Here is a 21,708-nt window from a genome sequence, read left to right on the forward strand (position 1 = left end):
TTGGCTGACTTCAATCTGCTAACATAGCATCAAAAGGCGACATGAGATTCCTGAACATTTATGTGGGCTATTGCAAAATTCTTCAAAATGTATCCACGGGCTCTGCCAGCAGGCATGAGTAGGCACCCATGTTGGCAACCCAGGAGTTCCATCACCAACACATCTCAGAGCCATCCTCATGTACACCTGGAGGGAAGGAATCCACCTGAGGATGACAGTGGGATGTGGTGGAATCGGTTTGGAGAAACGCTGATGAACAGGATCCCGACTCCAATCAAAGGAAGCGGAACAGGGGATCAGTAGAAAACTCTGATTTTAGATCTTCACACAGTTGCCCAAGTAAAAATTATAGAATCCAAGCAAGAAATCCCTGTGAAAAAGACCTAAGAAGATGACTGGATCACAAGTTCACCATAAGCCTTGGGTGCAGCAGGGGCTGTTAACTTAGGATATGTTAACAGAGCTACAGCATCCGGACCAAGAGAGGTGATCGATGCATGATCACCAGAGAAAGCCTGCAGAGGAGACGCCAGCTGGGTGGAAACAGTGTGGAAGCATCAACCAGGAGACTCATCACCACACAACCGCTCAGTGCCGGGCTCTGTGCCTGCGCCACGCTCAGTGCCTCCCGTCATCCCTTCCCTTCACCCTCACAGGAGCCTGAAACACTGGGATTACCACAGAGCAGAACTTGGATGCAAAAAGGATTGAGCCACTTGCCCCAGGCTGCCTGATCAGCCTGCACGACCAGCCTGCATGAGCAGCTTGCAGTGGCAGAGCAGGGCTGGACAACCGAGTCAGGGCTCCTGGGCTCTGAGAGCAGGGAAGATGGAGAAGGGGCAGCCTGGGACTCACAGCCATGTCCCCAAACAGTCAAGGTTTTGTCATGTGGAAAAGGGAGGAGATTCTGTCTGCATTACTCCAGGGGGTGGAACCAGCAAGCACTGTGAAAAGGCACCAGAGGGCCAATTTCACTCCATTTGAGAAGTCAGTGCTGTCCAGGAGAAAAGCTGCTCCCTGGGGAAGGTGCCCCACAGTGAAGGGTTAAAAACCAGGCTGGTCAGTGAGCCTGGGCGGGCGCGTCTGGGACAACCAGCAGATGCCTCCTACCCCACAGGCCTGCACAATACTGTCTTCTGGGGAAGCCCAGTCAGTCCAGATGATGGCATCCCTGCTTTAGTAAGCCAAAACTTCGGGGCCTAAAATAGGCACAGCCGTTTCTCAGGTGTTCCATTTAATTCACATCCAGGGCTGCCACTCATGGTGCCACTGGGCCCCTGGATCCTGTGGCTTTCCAAGTAATGCATGGCCTCCTATGAGATACTGTGGGCAAACAATATATAAAATATGTGCAGATGTATGCTATGCCTAGTGTACATTACGCTATTAAATGCAAACCTTAACTATGTATTATACTAGAAATGTAGATGTAAACATGTAGCTATCCCAACTCCTCTGCCCAGAAAAAGAGGGCAAGTGAACACCGCCTTTTTGTGTTAAGATGAGCTCCCCAGGGCTTTGTGCTCAAGAGGTACTGCCTGACCCACAGCACCCAGGAGGGAGGCGGGGGCGCAGCACCCTCAACACCAGCTCCTGGAGGACACACAGAGCACAATGACTCGGCTAATTTAATGAATGCTTTAATACATAGGAAAATAAATATTTTAAGTATTAAAGTAAGCATTAACATAATAAATACCTTCATTTATCACTGATACTAGTTAGTATTTATTAAGTACCAAGATGAACACATTGGAAATGTGGACATATTTCAGTAAAAATGAGCCCATTTTCTTTTCATCCATCTAGAATCTGTGAAACATTCCCAAGATGCACAATGCAGCAGTTTCTGGGTCCAAAACTTTCCCTGTTTCCCAAGGGGAAAATCCTTTCAACCCCCAACTGTCAGAAACCTCACTCCTTGGCTCTATTTTTGGTGGGAAAGCAGGTTAAGGGGAAGCACAGCAGCTGCTGTCTTGGGTTGCCTGGCGGGCAGCACCTGCACCTCACAGAAATGAGACTGGGGGAAGATTCAGGCAAGCACCCTCCCGCTTCAGCTGCGCCAGCGTCCGGCCAGGCAGCTCCCTAACCAAGGCCAGCCTGCGGAGCAGCCGCTGACAAGAGCGCTCACCCCTCCAGGGCTGTCCCTGGAAACTCCACACTGCCCTTAGGCATGCGGCTCTCAAGTTAATTACCTAACAAGTGCAGGTTGGTCTCCAGGCGAATGGCAGACTGGAAGAGGAGCTCCTCGCTGTTTTCCAGGGAGGATTCTGCTTCTAGGTGGCTTTGCAACCAGCAGGCATACTCCTCTTTACTCAGAACCTATGGGAGACACATCATTGAGTGCCGTACCGGGCACTGCTCACTGTGGGGCGGCCACCCGCACGTGCACCCTCGCGGGGCCGCCCCCACTCACCCTCTTGGCGATGCACAAGGTGCGCAGGCCTTCCGCCGCATACAGGTTGAGGTAATTCTGAGTTTTGCTCCGAATCTTTTTCTGATGCCTCCCTTTGGCGTCAACTAGGTTGGAGAATAAGCAGAAACACGGGTAAGAACTGGCGCCTGTGGAACGATCTTCAGACACTGAGATTTACTCCATGTCTGTTCGTTACTTGCGAATAAAGCACAAGTTTTCATGTAGAATTCAAAGCAAAAATGAGCTGTTATGTTTAAAAAAGAATCTCATCAATATGCAAATGTTTGGCTGTTTATTTTATTTTATTTTTTCATAGAGACAGGGTTTTGCCATGTTGCCCAGGCTGGTCACGAACTCCTGGGCTCAAATCGTCCACCCGCCTCGGCCTCCCAAAGTGCTGGGATTACAGGTGTGAGCCACTGCGCCTGGCTGATGTTTGGCTGTTTCTAACATCCTTTGTTGAAATAAGCTCATGAAAGTAAAAACTACATCAAAAGTCATTTGGCATCCTTTTGCCCAGCCTATTAAATGGAGGCTCACGTTCTTCCTGATAATGAAAAGTCTTGCTTAATGGGAAGTGCACTTTCTATCCTCAGAACGGTAGGCTCCTTATAAGTAGTATTGCCAGATAAAACAAACGATGTCTAAATATGGCATAGGACATACTTCTACTTAAAAAATGATTTGTTTGTCTGAAATTCAAGTTTAACTGGACATTCTATATATATTGTTTGTGAAATCTGGCAGCACTACTGACCAGTCATGACGCCCCTGGCCCAGGAAGGATTATCTACCAATCTAAGTCCACCTCCTGACAAAGAGGACCTGGTAAGAGACCCTTTTGCATGCCTGACCATGCTGCATTCTCCATGGGGGTGACAGAGCCTTCAGAGTGATCACTGGTTCTTGGAGGTGGAAGAATCTTGCTCTTTTCTAAACAAAGTCTAAGTACACATATAGAGCATAAACAGATACACAGCATATCTATGTTATTTAAAAGGCCATGAGGGGACAATTGAAAAAAAAGTCAGAAAAGACTCTTCATGGAGTTGATAATGGGGAAGAAAAACAGTTGTCCTAGAATCCTTTGCTTTAGGTATTTACATTTCCTGAAAGGATGATGCTCAAACTCATCTTTGTATTCCTGGTATCGTGGTAACACTCTTAGAAGACGCAGATAACCTTTTCCCAGAATCAGATTGTTCCTCGAGCAAAGCCGTGCCTATCTGAGGGGCTTTGGAATTCAAATACTCATGATAAAGCTGTCCCACTGTCCTGGGGAGAGGCGACACATGGCGTGCACTGGGACATGAGGTGGTACCGGGTGTGACACTGAGATTAACCACTCTCCAAAACGAAATGAACTGAGCCCACGGAGGGAGGATGGGCCACTCGGGAGTGCCCCATCGAGGAGGTGGCCCTACAGGTGTCTGCTTCTCAGGTGGACAATGGGGTGTTTCTGTGCAGGGCCATCTGCACAGGGCCTAGTGACAGGGAGCACCTGGCCCTGCCAGGCAGAAGTGGCTGAGCCCGTCGTCCTCTCCTGCAGACATGGACACACACCTGTGCCCCTTCTGGCGAGATCTGCCCCTTGGTCTTGGGCGACTTTTCCCTTACACGTCCTGCCGCACCTACCACTGGGCAGTCACTGCGGAAAACCGAGGCTGGGCTTTGGAGGGTGGGGCCGTTGTGGAGGCTGGGATGAGTCTACACTCTGATGGAGAGTAGGAGAGGATGGCAAGAACTCAAGCTCCAAGGAGACTATCACTGAGGAGCTGGGGGAACAAGAGTGTGGATCCTTAGAGGCATTCAGTCAGCCCTGCTCTTCTCCACTTGCTGGAGTTACGCTGGGGGTCACTTCTTTCTGATGTTCCACAGACACCCAAGTCCTGTGTGTCTTGTCTCCCTATGGTGACAGGAGGAATTCTGTGCCTGGAGCTCAGCTCCTTGGGTGAGGAGTGACACCACCTGCAGAAGTGGGACCAGTGCTGCCTGGCGTCCCCTGCTGGGCGGGGGTAGCCGAGAGCTCTGTGCTGCAGGACCCTAAGGCTGCGTCTGGGTCGGGGCAGGAGCGGGGGCTAAGGGGCACAGCTCCAGGCACAGTCTGCAAAGATGACTCCAGTGCCCACCAACCCCAGACACAGCAGGGCCAAGACAGCTGTGCCTGGCAGTGGGCTGCACCTGATGTCCCCACCAGGAGACAGCTGGCAAGCAGTGCTTGCAGCCCTGCAGAGAGGCCCTCAGAGGGATGAGGGTAGCCTCTCTTCATGATTTTACCACATGCTTTAAAATTGCTCCAAGTGATATTTCCCTTTCTCCTAATCTTTACAAGCAATATTTCCCCAATAAAGAGTTATCTTATTAAAATTAAAATTAAACTAACGTGAAGTCCCTGCTTGTACATGCATGTACTCATCATGCAAAAAATATGTACTGATTACTGCATGGCAGCAATGTGTGAGGCCCACACTAGGCAGTGGGCTATGGCCAACTCTCTGTCCTCACTCTGGGAGAAGGCAGAGTGGCCTGGGGTTTATGCCTTAAAGACCACTCCAAGTAGCAACGCCACCATACCACAGGCAAGTGAATCTTAACGGGAAGAAGCCAGAGACTTGGGAAAGGTACCGAGTGGATGCTGGACATCAATGTAACAGCAGGCACTGAGCTAGGGGCTCGTGTGGGGACTTCCCGTGAGAGGTGGGCACTGTGATTTCCTTTGGAGATGGGAAACTGAGGCACAGAGTGAGTGACTCGTCCAGGTTCATCCCAGCCAGTAAGTGTAGACCTGGGATTTTGAACAGAGATCTGTGCGAATGGGTTGGGGTGGAGTCCCTGCTTGTTGCCTGATACCACACCTGCCAGGGCAGGTAAGCCATGGCCCCGTCCTGCTGATATAATACAGTCACGCCCACTATCTGCTCAGCGAACTCGGGCCTCTTCTGGTGAAAGTGTTTCGAGCCCTCTGAAGAGGGCATCAGATTAAGTCCGGAGTGGGACACCTCTCTGCCCTCCTCAGTTTGTCACCTACACACAGGTGATAAGTTGATTTACACAGGCAGAGCTATTCCCAGGCACAGTGAGCCTCTGTCATGAGTCTGCACCTATCCATACCCCTCCACCGCTCCCCAAGTAAAAGGCGAACGATCTGTGCATAAGGGCAGGCGGTCACAGGTGGGTAACTTCAAGGGGACTCCAGGGCCCTCCTGTAATCGTTCTCTTGGGAAACTGCTGGGGTCTCTGAACTTCCTGAACCTTAACCTGCACAGTGTTGACACGTAGATCTTCCCTATCCAAACCTGACTTGTGCACTGCTTGGAAATTCCCAGAGGAAGGAGGAGATCAACACAAGCCCTTGATTAACTTTCCCCATCAAAGTCATGGTTTTGATAAGGTGAGAGTTGTGACAATGTCATCACCTGGCCCTTCCATGATGCCATAGATTTGAGGTTCTTTTTCTTATCTGCAGTTACCTGGTTACGGGAAGCTCCCTTCCCGAGACCCACAGCAAAGCCACGCTGATGATGCCTGACCTGAGAGGCTCCCCGGCCTGGGCAGGGGCTCCCCCACCCCGACTGTGAGGTTGAATTTGAGTCGGAGGAGAACAATGTGGATTGTCTTGTAATTGGCATCAGGTGCCTTCCCAACTTGCAGGCAAATGAGGAAATCCCTGGCTCACTCGGGGGCCTCTGGAGGCCAGGCCACCACTGTTCCTTCTGCCATGGCCCTTGGCACCTGCTAGTGAACAGGCAGGGGGGCCCTGCCTCCTGATAATGCTCTATCCACTCTGGGAAGGTACCAGAAAAGCAGGGGTAGAAGAGTGAGCAGGTCATGATGCTAAATTCATTCAACTGAAAGGCATCCAGTTTTCTGGGATATCCTTGGTAATTTTTTGGGGGGGATGGGGTGGAGTGTGAAATGTCGTTGTCCTTTTATGAAATGATGGCTGATGGTATTAGTGAGACTTAGTGACAGCAGTTCTTTTTGTCTGTGTTCTGCTTTTGAGGTTTTCTACTCATGTAAAAAAATATGTTGCCAGCAAAGTACAAGCCTGGCAACTACTGCAGCCTTCCTCACACAGCTCACAGGGCTCCCTGATCTACAGGACCGGACAGGCCTCGCCTGCCAGCGCCAGGCAGCCCCTACATGCCAGGGCCATTCTATGCCTTCCCCTTAGACATCACCCATCATGCTGTGAAGTATGAAGCTCAGGACCCCTTATGTTGTCTTGAACCCAAGGCCGTGGAATAAGACAGAGAGATTTTTTTGCTGTAGAATGAAATCACTCAGATAATTGCCCTATTTATGTTTTTCTTTTGTGTGGACGTAAACCAGAATCGATTTTCAGAAGAAGCTTCCTAGAACTCAAAATCTGTCCATGAATTCGATTCTTGCCGACTCCAGGGCAGAGCCACTGCAGCGGGAGAAAGGGAAGATCTCGCCCCACGGTGGTCACCATTGTGGAAAGTCATCCAAACTCCTCTCAGAGACACATTTGCAGATTTAGCTCAGCTGCCTTTTGGAGGTCACAGCTCTGTGATGGGGACATGGATTTCCTGTATGAAACTCTTCCTCCCATCCAATTCTCCATCATGAGTGGTCCTGGGCTTCTGTGCCAGGGGTCCTCTCCTGAGGCACTGAGATGCTGGCAAGAAAGGCCAGTGGGAGGTAAAGTACTCCCTAGCTCCAACTCGGAGCTCCAGAAGGGAGCATCCGGCTTATAGCATTTCCCAGCAGCTGCTGCCCAGAGCTGCTTCCAAGGTGCAGCAAATAGGAAGCCTGTGGCAGGCAGTAGAGCCTCAGCGGGGCCCCTAGGCTCCTGCAGCAGCCTCACCTCCACCCAGTTCAGTTCCCTGGAGGTGAGGCTGCACTCCTTCGTCCTCTGAGCACAGAGGGAGAGGTGGGTGGCCAGGTTCGCTTTATGAGGGGGGCTCGGCCCTTCCCCTCCCAAGTGCCAGAACAGAGGGCAGTGGGCGAGGCCAGCATCCCTCACTTCCTGGGCCCCCACTGTGGCTCAAAGCAGCCCTCACTTTCTGGGCCGCCACTGTGGCCTAAGGCAGCCCCATAAACTGTGGCCTGGATCTCTTAGCTGCACCAGATCCACAGGGCAGGAAGAACTTTCTAGAGCTACTAGTCTAGATTCTCGACCTTCATTGTTCAAATTTAAAACCTGACACTCTTCAAGTATCCTCTGACGCCCCAGTTCTTGGAGGTGGGGGTGTGCAGGCACGGAAGCCCCCTGAATACTTCCTCGTCCAAACCCTTCAAACAGGCAAACAGGGATCTGAAGAAACCATGCAATTCTCCAATGGGCACTGCTTTTGGAAAAGGATTAATGAAAATCACTTTACTCAAGAGAAGGAATTGGGTGGGGATATTTCTCAGGACCTCCTCCCCCGAGCTGGGGTGCAGCTGGGCAGGGGTGGGGGTACCTGAAGAGCAGGGCTGCAGGAGATCCATGACCACTGAGTCGGCTCCCTTGGTGTAGACGTTGATCTCATTGGTAAGCGGGTGTCGGATCACCACTGACATCCTCTTGCGGATGGAGTCGAAACCCAGTGTGTGCAGGAGCTCGAAGGTGAGCCTGCCCAGGTGGGGCAGCTCCACTGACACTTGGTCGTGCAGCCGCTCCACAAGCACGCAGCTGTAGGCTCTGGCTGCATACACCAGTGCCGCCTCATCCGGGCTCTCCGCCTCGTACCGCAGCTCGCACTCTGACTTCTGCTCCTGAGCAGGCTCCGAGGCCCAGTTGTCCGCCTGGCTGCTGTAGCCATTGCTGGCGATGGCCGAGGTGGGCTGGCCCAGCCTCTCCTCCAGCCTGAGAAGCATGCCGTCGCTGGACGGGGTGGACAGGAAGTTGGAGCCCAACTTGTGGTTGGACTTGGTGGCCAGGCTCCCGATGCTGCTGCAGCCTGCGGTCAGGCAGCTGGGTGTGAACCTCCGCAGGAAGTCTTCTATCGTCTTCACGGGGGACTTCAGCTCAAACCTCACCCTCACCTGCAAAAGAAATGGTCAGAAGGCAGGTGAGGGAACTGCTGTGTTCCCCAGAGGCCCCACCCTGGTTCCCACAGGATGCTCCAGGCACTTGGAGGAACAATGACTTTGACTTCCCCACTGGGGTCTCAGAGCACAGATTTCCCATTTCCCAGATTTCAGGCATGCATTGAAATTGCAAGCAGAATAGTGCTGCAATAAACATGTTGTGCACATGTATCCTAAAACTTAAAGTATAATAATAATAAAAAAAAAGAAATTGCAAGCAGAGATAGTACTCCTTCCTTGAGATCGTCCGTCGGCCTCTTCCACTTCTCTTAAACAAAGGTTATGCAAGATTCTTTCAGAACGTGATTGCCGAGGGCCCATCAGTGAGGCCCGGATGTATGCAGGGGAGTTGCTGCTGGTGGCACCTGCAGGCTTCGTTTGGGGCTGTCCCTGCATTAGTGTCCCCTTGCTTTGCAAAAAACAGCTCAGGGGAGCAGGCTCACCATTGCCTGGCACAAAACTGGGCATTTTTTTTCCAATTAAAAAGCCACTTAACAAACCATCAGTTTATACTCCCTTTGAATTACATCTATAAAAACTTAATATACAAATCACATTTCCAGTCCCCAAATAATCTTTCTAAGTGCATTAAATACACTGACAAATTGAAGATCCCAAACATTGAAACAATATTTTAACCACTATAGTAAGAAACAAAATGAATTACACACACACACACACACATTGTTAAAGTTTCAAAAAGCTCAATGATAGAGCAACAGAGCCATGCTTTTTTCTTGCTCTTTATTGAAAGAGCAAATGTCAAAAACAACCAAAATACTGAATTAGCAATTCTTAAAACTGCAATTTTACCATCACATCCTAAGTTGTGAATTACAGTAACAGCCTTCAGAAAAATCAGGTGTTTGGTAAAGCAAGGCGCATAGAGCCAGATTTTGATACAGGTGCTTTTCCTTTGGTCTTGCTATGACTTTAAATACGCTACATAGCCAGCTGGGAGACACAGGCACCTGCACAGCAATCCCTGCTGGCTCCAAATGTCCTCGAAGGTGGCGCTCACCAACCAATATGTGGGAACAGAAATGCACCCAGAGACATGTTCACCTGCAGCCTGAATGTGGGTGATTGATAGGCTGTTCCCTAGGTGGAACTCAAGCCGTGTAACCTTCAGCACAAGCCTCAATGATGCTGCCATCTCTCACCCTTCATTTAACATCTGTCAGTCAGGGTCTAGCCCAGAAAAGGGGCACTTCTGCAGGGATACACACCAGAAGGGTTTTTAATGCTGGGGACAGAGCCCAGAGGCCAGATGGGAGATGCTGAGGCAGCCAGGAGAGGAACTGTGGCTTCGGGAAGCAGCTCCAGCCCAGGGCTGCCGGCATAAGCCTCAAGCCTGCTGGTCTCTGAGTGGCGGGCCTGTCCACTTGGGAGTCACTGGGTCCAGGTACTGCCAGACATGCTGCTGCAGCAGAGAAAATACAGGCCACCTTGTTCACCCCACATCGCCTGCTGAGGAACCTGCTGGAAGGGCAGACCCAGGAGACTGGGAAGGGATCCTGGGAGAGTCGGGGGGCTGGGAGGTCTATGACACACACCCACCCCATTCAACATTCAAAACTGCCTGGTTCCATATGCATATCACGCTTCCGTGCCCCCTACACTGCCTAGCCCGCTGCAGGGCTTTCTGGGGTGCACTGGGTGATAGACGAGCTTTCACACGTGCAACCTTTTGTCTCTCAGAAGAAAACCTTAATGTCAGACTGAACCAAAACCAATTTGAGCATTGCTATATTTCCAGTATCCTAAGTAGCCTCTGATCGATTCTCGACTGCTTTTCATTGAAGAACAATCTTTGATGCCCCATAAATCCTCCCCATGGCCCCGAGGCCCAGGCAGGCACCCCAGGCACAGGGAGGAGGCCAATGTGTCTCCAGCTGCATGGCTGGTAGAGTCAGGGTCCATGTGCAAGCTCCTCGTCCCAGAAACTGGGCCCCCGGCCTGTCTTGTCCTCTCTCCTGTGTGGATCTGGGACCCCGAGGCTCAGGGAGGTTGTCCTGGGCAGCCTCCCTCCGGCCCTGCCCCAGGCCAGTCAGCGAAGGAAGGACCCAGGCAGGCAGGGCCTCCACACACCCACCTGCCTACCTGAAGCTGGCCTAGCTGGCTGCCCTGTGTCCCTCCCCTCCCAGGCTCAGAAGTCATCTCTGGTGGGCTGTCCCCTCCCACTTGGCCCCAACCATAGCCCCCGCCCACTGCAGCCTGGGGCTAACGCTGCAGGACCACAAGCACTGTTCTGCCCAGTATGAAGCACTCCGCTGCATCCCCTTAGGTCATGATGTGCTAAGAGCGCTTGCTGCAGGAGAGGGAAGGGTGCCTGCCCTCAGGAGGACTGACAACCATGGCCCGCAGCACAGAAGGTCAAGGTCAAGCTCAGGGATCCTCCAGAACTTGCCTTTGTTCGTGGCTGATCCGGGGACGTGACGACGACTGTGTTGCAGATGGTGAGTGCGATGAAGAAATCAAAGACGTCAGACAGCTCGGGCGAGAGGTGGGCCAGCGGGTGCTCCTGGTGCCTCGCCACGGCTAGGCTCTTGTCACACTCACTCACTTTCTCCAGCAGCTTTGGGTCGGGCGTGATGTCCTTCTCCTGGGGAGAAAGGGAGGCTGGCAGTGAGTCCCACCCAGTAGCCTGCCGAGGATCTTGGGGCGTGACTATTTAAGGTACTCTGATTTTATTATAAGCTGTAAACAGAACTTCATCTCTCATATACATATATGTCATTTTATAATTGTAAATTACTTACAATTTTAATTGCACAAAATATACACAGCTTCTATCTACTTTGTGAAAAACGTGCTTCAGCATTGCCCTCTAGTCTTTTCCCTCTACATTTAAATTTTACACTATCAAAATATTTTGTATACATATTGGTGGTTTCCATTTTCTCCAAAACATTATTAATTGTCTGAACTTTCCCAGGCTTTTAAGAATTATATAAAAACACATTTTAACAACTTGAAAATGGACATTTCGTCATTTATTTGACCATCCCTTTATCACTGGATATTTAAATTTCTTTCAGTTTTGCTGATGTAAATTACACATTGATAAACTTCCATATGTAGCAATCCTTGGCTGAATCGCTAAATTGCTAGACAATAAAGTTTGAATAATACTTTAAATACTCTTGACTCATACTGAAAAATGCTGTCAGGAAACCTGGTTCCAATGCAGCCTCCCTCCTGCCAAGCGTGAGAGCCCCCACTCCCAGGGGCCCTGTAGAAACCCACCAATCAGCGTCCAAAACTCTAAATTAGCCCTATTTAGATGGCAGCTTCTCTGTGGGTTTAGAAGCACATGAGAGAATGGGGCCACCACAGAGTAAGCAAGGGGGATTCATCCCCTCTGCTGCATCGGTAAAACATTTCAGAAGTGAAAGGCTCTTTCAGAGGTTATTGCTCACTTCTGTGCCTCTCCCTGCTGGATGATGGTGGTCCATTAATGTCTAGGAGGCTGACAAGGCCAGGCAGAAAGTATTTTATGGATTTGGGCTCCTCTAATTAAAACTCCCTTGGGAGGGGTTGGCTTTGCTTTTTAGCGGTTGTCATCTTGTCCTGAGGTTTTATTTGCTTCATTTGGCAGCATGGGCTTCCTCTTTGTCACCCTTTCTGGGTGACTTGCCAGCAATCAACCAGCCTTAGAAGCCATGCAAAGGGGCCATGTCAGTGTCTTGGAAAAGACAACAGTGGAGAGAAAGTGTTGGCCAGAAAAGCTTCTGCTGAGTAGAGCCAAGCCGCCCAGCAACAGTGTATTTGTAGGATTAAATATAGACACCTTCCATGAGACGGTGATGGTGAAAATGGGGAAGAGATGTGGCAGCGCCCTAGCAGGAGGCCCTGTACACTCACCATGGGGCTGCTGAAGGCCGTGTGCTTGGACAGCATGCTGGCCCTCTTGGCCTCGGCCCGGCTGCCCGTGCGCCGGTGGGACTTGGTGCTCTGGGTTCTGTGCACCACCCGGACACTCTGGTGGCTCCCGATGCTGCCACGCTGGGACACCGAGCCCCCTCTGGGCACCACCTCCTCCTCCTCCGAGTCTGCCTCCTGGTACCTGGCCAGACGCTGCGCTGTGGGGAGAGGGTGCAGGGTGAGGCATCATGGGGGAAGGCTGGGCGGAGAGAACCCATTCAGTGTGTTTTAGGTTCTGCGAGGCTTCCGGCGCGGCAGCCCCAGAGGATTCACCACCCTTGCTCTCTAATAGCAAGGGACAGAGAACATCCTCAGTCAGCTGCAACCTAGGGAGGTTGATATTCTCAACTCTGTTTCACAGATGAGAAGACTGACTTTCATCTCAGAGAACGTAAGGAGCTTTCTAAGGTGGCATGACTTAGGGGAAGGGGAACGGGTTGACATCCAGCCAGTCTCTTCAGGTAGAGCCTAGGTGTACATGGGGTAGGGTGGCAGGTGGCCAGGGGAGGGAGGCAGGACAGAGGGTGGCAGGCCTTCCAGTCATGCTGGGATGACGGTGCTCACCTGGTGCTGAGCTCGTTGCCCACATGGATGGTGGCCACCGTCTGCTCCTGTCTGGATGAAATGCTATGGCATAGGGGGGCTCACACTCCTAGATTGCACAGCTTGGACCCCTACAGCTAGGGTTTGGACTCAGCTTTGAAACTCCATCCAAGATGATCTTGACTGTGATGTTGCGCAAAAGCCTATAGGGGCCCCTGCTGAGCAAATTCCCCATGACCCGGTGAACGCTGGGCAAATCCCCTTCAGAGGTGCCTGCGCTGCGGCTTCTTGCTAACTCATGGCTCTGAACCAGTTTTCTGGGTTTTACCCAGGGAGGACAGCTTGTTTCACCGTGGATGAGCAAAATGGAGACCATTCATGAGGATTACTCATCAGAACAAGCGTTTAATCAGAGCTTCAAGCACAGGCATGGTGCTGGGTCAAAGCAGCAGGGGCCTGTCAAGAGGCTGGAGAAGGAGATACCTAAGGATCTGGCCAGCCGCGTGGACCAGGCCCTATACAGGGCATTTCTTAACAGACCCTCTGTGAGAGATGAGAAAAATGGGGATAAAAAAGGGGAAGTCACCTGCCCACCTTCACAAGGCCAAGTACTTGCCAATGCCAGTATTCCAACTCAGGGAGATCCTAATTCCAGGAGCAGACACCCTGGAAATATCTCACCAGCTCTCGGGTGACATCAGCCCAGTGCACCATAAGCAAGGACACACAAAACCTGGACACATGACTCTGTCTAGCATGAGGTGAGGGGCTGGGCTTCAGCCTCCAAGAAAGTGGACAGGCTCATCCCACCCTCCCCCAGCAGTGGTCCTGCCCATCCAGAGCTCCATGGAGCCATTCTTCAGAGCCCCCTCCTTCCCTCAGAGGCTGTGGGGGCCATGGCTGGCGTGTTGGTGTTCTGAAGCAGTTTCTGATCAGCAGTGACCCCAGGGATGCCTTCCATGTCCTCAGGGAAGATGAGGCCCAGGAGCAGGTAATGCCCCCTCCTGGGCATGAACAGCCAGCCAGCTCCAGGTCATCAGGCCAAGCTGTCAGAGGGGGCATACCCAAGGCTTCCACAGCCGGTTCTGGTACGTGAGCAGGGCTTGGGGCTCAGAGTCCATCTGAACTCCTTTATGAGTGAGATCTGGAGAGGTCAGATCATAAGATAACTGGCTGATGACGCCCCTTGCCTGGGTGCCTGTCAATAGCTCATCCAGGCACTTCTCTAAAACACACTGCTGAGATGTACGTGGTTTCATTCATCACCAGGAAGCTCCCTGTGTCTTGAGGCAAGGAAATCCTCTGGTTTTATGGTAGCATTTGGCAACTGTCAGAATCTTTCTGTAATCTTAGTTGGGATCCTGCCCCAGGGAGCCTGAGCTTCCAACTTGATTATTATCTTTTAAATGTATTATGATTATTAATGGATAAATCAGCATTGTATACATTTATGGGGTGCAATGTGATGTTCTGATATATGTGTACAATGTGGCATGATTAAATCATGCTAATTAACAAATCTGTCACTTTGCTCACCTATCATGTTTTTATGGTGAGACAGTTAAAATTTACTCTCTCAGTCATTTTGAAATGTATAATACATTCTTATTGCCTCTGGTCACCTGGCTGTGCAACAGATCTCAAAACCTATTCCTCGTGTCTATCTGAAACTGGATCTCGGCTTTAAGGGCTGCTGTAGAACTGACTGCTCGGGTCTCTGATCCCCTCAGGACTCTGCTGCTGAGTTCTGTTTTTGAGAAGAGCACACAATGCACTGTGCTGTACCAGGTTTAGCAGCTATGGGAGGGGAAGGGGAGGAAGGAGGGAGAGGAGAGGAGAGGAGGGTAGGAGAAGGGAAAAAGAGAGGAGAGGGAGGCTGAAGGAGGCTGGTGGGAGGGAGGATGGGCGAGTGGATGGAGTACTGTCACTGATTATCTATTTTGGGTGGCAAATAAAACTTTAAACAAAGTGGGTAATTTTCTCTGCCTTCTGTTTACTATGACTGCTTTCATTTTGTGTTGAGGAAGACTGTGGCTATCATGATAATCCTTGGTTTTATAAATCTCACAAAAGTGTCAGGTAACCAACAGATGCCTCCCACCAAATCCTTCTAAAGAGCGGCTTCCTAGTCATGCCCGCTTGCATTCCCTCTGTCTGGTTTTAATTTGCTGTTTCTGTAGCATGGACTCTGTTTCTATCAAAGGCAGGAAATGGACCCCAGGCTGCAGTGCAGGGTGCTCACCCCTGGGGCGCTGCAGCCCCAGGCACAGCCGTGGAGGGGACCCTGGTCCGCGCCGTCTCCTGGCTGGGGCGGGGCGCTGGCTGCAGTCACATCCTGGGTTTTGGAAGCTGGTGTCTCCCCAGAGGCACCAGGTTGGAAGGAGGCAGCCACAGATAAGGAAGGGAGAGGTGGGAGTGGGGACCGCTTCAATAACTGGGAGTGAGGCAATTCATCTTTCCAGTTCCCAGGAACACTGTTCCAGGGGAGAGAATGAAGCATGAATTAGCCAGTGCCCTTCTGAGGATTTTACGACTAGAAAATGGATGGGTGACAACAGAGACATCTCTGTCCCTTGGTGTGGCAGAGCAAGGGGACCAGATGCCTTGGGAGTGAGCTCCTTGCGGGTGGCTTGCCTGATTGCTTAGGCAGATGCCTGACACCCCAGACACTGCAGGAACAGGGCGGGCGGCCGTGCCAGTGCCTGCTCTATAAATAGCACCGGGCTTCAGGCACCTGAGCTGCTCTGACAGTCACGTCTTTATACTCCCTTGAAAATCAGTAATCCCTGAAGCCTGTGTGTGTGTGTGTGTGTGTGTGTGTGTGTGTGTCTCCAAGAAGCTCTGGATAGGGCAGCTTTCTGGTTCAGCATGGGTTGGGAGCCCCACACCCCCAGACTCACCATTTGCATCATGAGAATATTCTACACCAGACACAGTGCATCTTCGGAAAACCATCTTATTCTCTGTCAAAGTGCCAGTTTTATCTGAGAAAATGTACTGTATCTGCCCTAAGTCTTCCGTGATGTTCAGAGCTCGGCACTGCAGCTGCGAGTCTGTTTCTTCGTCATACAACTGCATGTCCTGGTTAATGAAGTACACTTGGCATGCTTTAACAATTTCAATGGAAACATATAAGGAAATTGGGATCAAAACCTGGAAGAGACAAGACACACAGGATGAATGACCATGACGACCAGGGAGCTGGGGAATTACTCAATCTATTTAAATAACAAATGACTACAACCACAAGAAAGTAGGGACCATACTGTACCTTTAAGAGCTTAAATAGGTTGGTTTAGAGTCAGTATTGGAAAAGTATTAGAGTATTGGCAAAGAGAATAAACTAGGACAGCTTATGGAGCAGCTGCAGGGTGGGGATCCATTATCGTGTCTAGAAGTATGGTACCCACGGCTTGGATAGAAGCAAGCAAGTTGTGCTTGAGAGAGGCTAGGACAGGAAAGAGAGAAAAGAGAAAAAAAAATCATGGCACAGTCAGTCCTCATAAGCAAGGTCACCTCGCACCACACTCCATGGTGGCATTCGACCCCCAGGCTTTCCCTGGGGTCCCATCTCCCAGGGATACAACCCCAAGTTCAGGGGACAGTGCAAACACAACAACAGTCTTTTTTCAGATGCTGGCCTTGTGATTCTGTGCTCTTCTTGTACAATGCAGAGGAAAGGGAAAGAGGCTTTGAGAAAAATATTCAGTGATGCCTTCATAATTTAAGAACAATTCTCCTCGAAATTAATGTTTACTTACTCATTTATTTTTGTACAGTAACAGTACTGAACTAATGTTTACAGACTCAGAATATCATACACAAACTAACTGGGTTCTCCTGGGAACTGAAGTACGTTAATGAAACACCAACTACAGTCCTAACTCAAGGCTAGAACAAAATTTGCATTTATTTAAAAAACTAATTTAGACAGTTAAATAAGACTGTTTCCTGTTGTATGAAGCACATATAAGAGACAGCAAAGGTTCCCTCCTAGGCAAAGGCTGAGCCAATGTCCTCTGGTCACTCAGTTCCCAGGAAGGTGGGTAGTGACCCCACTGCCCCCTCATCCTCTGGACTCTGGGACCCTCACCACTCTTTCACAGACCTTTCTGGGCATAGATAGCCAGGCATTGACTGGGAGGTGTCAGGGAGGCATGCGAATTAATAATAAGAGTAACAATAGCAAGTGCAGATAAATGCAATGTGGAAAACCTCAACTAAATCCTGGAGGAGAAAAAGCACATTTATGGAAGGACTAGTGGGATCTGAAAGCAGTCTGGAGTTTTGTTCAAAGCAAAGGACTAGGCCGGGTGCAGTGGCTCACGCCTGTCATCCCAGCACTTTGGGAGGCCGAGGTGGGTGGATCATTTGAGGTCAGGAGTTCAAGACCAGCCTGGTCAACATGGTGAAACCCCATCTCTACTAAAAATACAAAAATTAGCCAGGTGTGTGGCATGCACCTGTAATCCCAGCTACTCGGGAGGCTGAGGCAAGATAATTGCTTGAACCCAGGAAGTGGAGGTTGCAGTGAGCCGAGATCGTGTCACTGTACTCCAGTCTGGCGACAAAGCGAGACTCTGTCTAAAAAAAAAAAGAAAAAGAAAAAAGAAAAAAAACAAAGCAAAGGACTAAAGTTGGCTTCTTAGTTTTCACAATGTCCCATGACAATGTAATATGTTCACATTAGGGGAAACTGGGTGAGGGATGCATGGAAACTCTCTGTAAAATTTATTTAGAAAACGAAATTTTATTTTGGAATAATTTTAAGATTTACAGAAAAGTTGCAATGACTTTTGCAGCTTTTCTGTAAACCTTAAAATTATCCCAAAATAAAATCTATTTTTTTAAAAAAGTAACTGAAAAGAAAAATAACAAAATGAAAACAGTGACCCAAACCAAACCCTCAAAGCACAAGAATCTTAAGAACAGAAAAGGAGAATTTTAACTTAAAAATCGCCCAAGGAAAGATCCCAAAGGTGATTTAGGCTGAAAAATAAAAGGCAGAACTCCAGGTAGATATATTTGCCGTCTTCCTAGATGCAGAATTTATAGGAAATTCTGAGCAGAGTATGAAGATTTTAAGTTCTCTTCATAAAAGTAAAGCAATTATTGTACGATACTTAGTATTGTTACCTGCAGAACTATTATCATTGTTAAAAATGAGTAAACTGCAGCTGTGACTGGGGATAAGGAGCTTCCATCAGACTTGGGGACATAAAATAATGACTTCTTCTCTTGATACCGCCATATCCACAGTCCATGTCCTGTAGTAATGTTCAAAGAGAAATGTCATTCATCCAACGGAAAAATAAGAACATTGCTAGCGTATATTAAAGCAAAACTTTAATATTTGTTACCTGATGCAAGCACATTTGATTTTCTTAGTCAGCTTTGCCATGACAGAAAGCGAAAACACAGTGTTCTTGGTACCTCCGATCCAACTTCAGGAAGGAGGTGGGACTTGGTCTCTTCCTTACACTGAGAGTTTCCCATTGTTGGTGCTAAGTGGCACCACTTGTCCCAACACAGAGCTACCCGCGTGTTGGCAGCTGACAGTGTGAGGCGCCAAGACAGAATTTCTTAACACACATCTCAAGAAATACCAGTCTCATGAAACGCGCAGCAAAAACACAGTCAGTAGGCTCAGACACTGCCATTATTGTCCTTTCCTGAGATTCACAATTCACATATGGGAGGCTCTGGGAAGCCAACAGTAGTGCACATTGCCTAATCCACTGGACCCACACCTGTCTGGTCACAGAAGCCTTTTTCACGTCCCGTACATCTGTAACTCATGCCGCTGGGCTGAGACCACATCGCACCCACCTGGTGTGGCCCTACATGGAACCTAACTGCTAGTCCCTTCTTAGGATCCAAAGCCATTTTCTGTTTCTCTTTTCTTGAAGTTCCCATTAGTAACATTTGTGCTTCTCCTGCTATTAGCGTTAGTTTGGCACCAGCTTACTGATACTTCTTCCCCTGGAATTACCACCACTGCTGTGATGAAAGCATTCTTCCATTAAGAAATTGTCAGTTCAGAAAATAACATTACAGTCAGCCCTCAGTATCTGTGGGTTCCATATCCGTGGATTCAACCAACCATGGACCAAAAGTATTAGGAGAAAAAAATTATATGTGTGTATTCCCTAAACAACACAGTATAACCATTATTTACATGACATTTACATTGTATCAGGCATTATAAGCAACCTAGAGGTGATTTAAAGCAGGGGCCCCTAACCCCCAGGCTGCAGACTGGTACTGGTCCCTGGCTTGTTAGAAGCCGGGTGGCACAGCTGGAGGCGAGTGGCAGGTGAGTAAGCATTCCCACCTGAGCTCCGTCCCCTGTCAGATCAGCGGCAGCATTCGATTTTCACAGGAGCACCAACATAGCATTCGATTCTCACAGGAGCACGAACCCTACTGTGAATTGTGCATGGGAGGGATCTAGGCTGCACGCTCCTGATGAGAATCTAACTGGTGCCTGATGATCTGAGGTGGAACAGTTTCATCCCTAAACCATATCCCCCGCTACCCCCACATCCCTGGAAAAAATGTCTTCATACAACCAGTCCTTGGTGCCAAAAAGGTTGGGGACTGCTGATTTAAAGTATAGAGGAGGGTATAGGTAGGTTATATGCAAATACTATTCCACTTCATAACAGGGACTTGAGCATCTGAAGATTTTGTTATGGAGGGGGAGTCCTGGGACCAATACCCCATGGATACCGAGGGATAGCTATACTCTGCCATGTCCATTCACCCAGGTGTTTCCATGTGGCCTGTGTTGATGCAGGCTGCCCTTGAGTTCAAGTCAGTGAAAAACTGGGGTTTTAACTTTTGAGTGCCAGGTTTGCACGTTTGGGAGCGGCTCACCAAGCTCACCTGGAGCCCACTCATTTCTTTCTTTCCTTTTTTTTCTGGAAACAGAATCTCACTCTCTCACCCAGGCTGGAGTGCAGTGGTGTAATCTCAGCTCGCTGCAACCTCTCCCTCCCGAGTTCAAGCCATTCTCCTGCCTCAGCCTCCCGAGTAGCTGGGACTACAGGCACAATTTGTTTGTATTTTTAGTAGAGATGGGATTTCACCATGTTGGCCAGCTGGTCACCAACTCCTGACCTCAAGTGATCCGCCCCCCTCGGCCTCCCAAAGTGCTAGGATTATGGGCACGAGCCACTGTGCTTGGCCCCCACTCATTTCCGATCCATCTAGGAGACTTACCGACTGCTGAAAACAGAGACATGCAAACAAGGAGCAGGACACACCACAGCACGTCGCAGTTCATCTGCCTCTCCAGCTTGCTGCGCTTGTAGCGGGGCCCGCTGTTGTTCAGCAGAGCCTTGGTTTCATGCCCTGTTGGGGAGGACAAAGGGACATAGCAAGTCAGAGCCCGGAGCTAAGGGACCAGCTGCACGGACGGCGTGGAGAGAATTCCATGCTGCCATTCACTGGTGCTTAGGTGAGAAGCTCGGTCAAAAAAGCAGAGTTTAAAATTAATCTTACTTCCTGTTGAACAGGTCTGAAAATAAGTAAAATAAAATGAAATTAATCTTATATATATATAATGACTATGGGGAAAGAAATGGAAAGAAATATACTACCGTGCCAAGAAAGAAGGCTTTGGGTTGAGGTACTATTCAAAGAATTTTTGCTTTTGTTCCTTTCCATTTTCCTAGTTTCCAAACGTTCTACAATGGGGATATGTTACACTTTTTTTTTTTTTTTTTTTTTTTGAGATGGAGTCTTACTCTGTTGCCCAGGCTGGAGTGCAGTAGTGCAGTGGCGCAAACTCGGCTCACTGCAACCTCCCTCTCTCAGGTTCAAGAGATTCTCCTGCCTCAGCCTCCCTAGTAGCTGGGACTACAGGTGTGCACCACCACGCCCGGCTAATTTTTTGTGTGTTTTTAGTAGAGATGAGGTTTCACTATGTTGGCCAAGCTGGTCTCAAACTCCTGACCTCATGATCTGCCCGTCTCAGCCTCCCAAAGTGCTGGGATTACAAGCGTGAGTCACCACATCCAGCCATGCTACTCTTAGAAAACAGGCAGGGCGCGGTGGCTCACGCCTGTAATCCCAGCACTTTGGGAGGCCAAGGTGGGTGAATCACGAGGTCAGGAGATCGAGACCATCTTGGCTAACACGGTGAAACCGTGTCTCTACTAAAAAAAAAAAAAAAAAAAAAAAAAAAAGTAACCAGGGGTGGTGGCGGGCGCCTGTAGTCCCAGCTACTCGGGAGGCTGAGGCAGGAGAATGGCGTGAACCCGGGAGGCGGAGCTTGCAGTGAGCCGAGATCGCGCCACTGCACTCCAGCCTGGGCGACAGAGCGAGACTCGTCTCAAAAATAACAACAACAACAACAACAAAACCAAAAAGAAAACAGCGAGGGGAAGTGCTGGAGAACACAGTGCCGTCTGGCGGCAGGTGGTGCCAGGTGCCCAAGCCTACCTGCGTAGATGACGATGCCGACAACTGCATCCGTGTTCCTAAGGGTGCAGCCCCGCAGCAGCAGGTTTTCTTTATACAGCCCGGCCTTTTTCCCGTTGTCATGTATGCTGTGGAGGGACAGTTGGCACGTGTCATGTGGTTGCAGGCCTGTGCCTCATGTCTGGAGCGGCGCTGCCTTGAGGAAGGAAGGCCCTGACACGATGAAAGCTTGGGGCCGCCGGGATCTGGACTGGGAAGGGTACAGGGGGCCCCCAAGAGTGGGTGGCTTGCCCTGTGGGTCTCTGCAAGAGCTGAGACAAAACTGCTGTTCACTGGTCACTGGGCATCCAGAAGCA

The 21,708-nt window shown here is 49.8% G+C and overlaps 1 protein-coding gene across 3 annotated transcripts in view; it reads right to left on the reverse strand.

Annotated features, from left to right (window-relative positions):
* The window catches only part of ATP10A (ATPase phospholipid transporting 10A (putative)), a 192,879-nt gene that overhangs the window by 26,986 nt on the left and 144,185 nt on the right, over positions 1-21,708 (reverse strand). For all 3 annotated transcript variants that reach the window (XM_030814460.1, XM_003277157.4, XM_030814459.1), the window contains exons 4-12: positions 21,374-21,480; positions 20,150-20,281; positions 18,062-18,192; positions 15,826-16,078; positions 12,323-12,540; positions 10,866-11,060; positions 7,846-8,410; positions 2,417-2,520; positions 2,196-2,322 (exon numbers count right to left, since the gene is read on the reverse strand). In XM_030814460.1, the coding sequence (XP_030670320.1) occupies positions 2,196-2,322; positions 2,417-2,520; positions 7,846-8,410; positions 10,866-11,060; positions 12,323-12,540; positions 15,826-16,078; positions 18,062-18,192; positions 20,150-20,281; positions 21,374-21,480 (1,832 nt within the window). The remainder of the gene's footprint in view (positions 1-2,195; positions 2,323-2,416; positions 2,521-7,845; positions 8,411-10,865; positions 11,061-12,322; positions 12,541-15,825; positions 16,079-18,061; positions 18,193-20,149; positions 20,282-21,373; positions 21,481-21,708) is intronic.

Source organism: Nomascus leucogenys, chromosome 6, assembly GCF_006542625.1.
Source record: "Nomascus leucogenys isolate Asia chromosome 6, Asia_NLE_v1, whole genome shotgun sequence".
Classification (NCBI taxonomy): Eukaryota; Metazoa; Chordata; class Mammalia; order Primates; family Hylobatidae; genus Nomascus; species Nomascus leucogenys.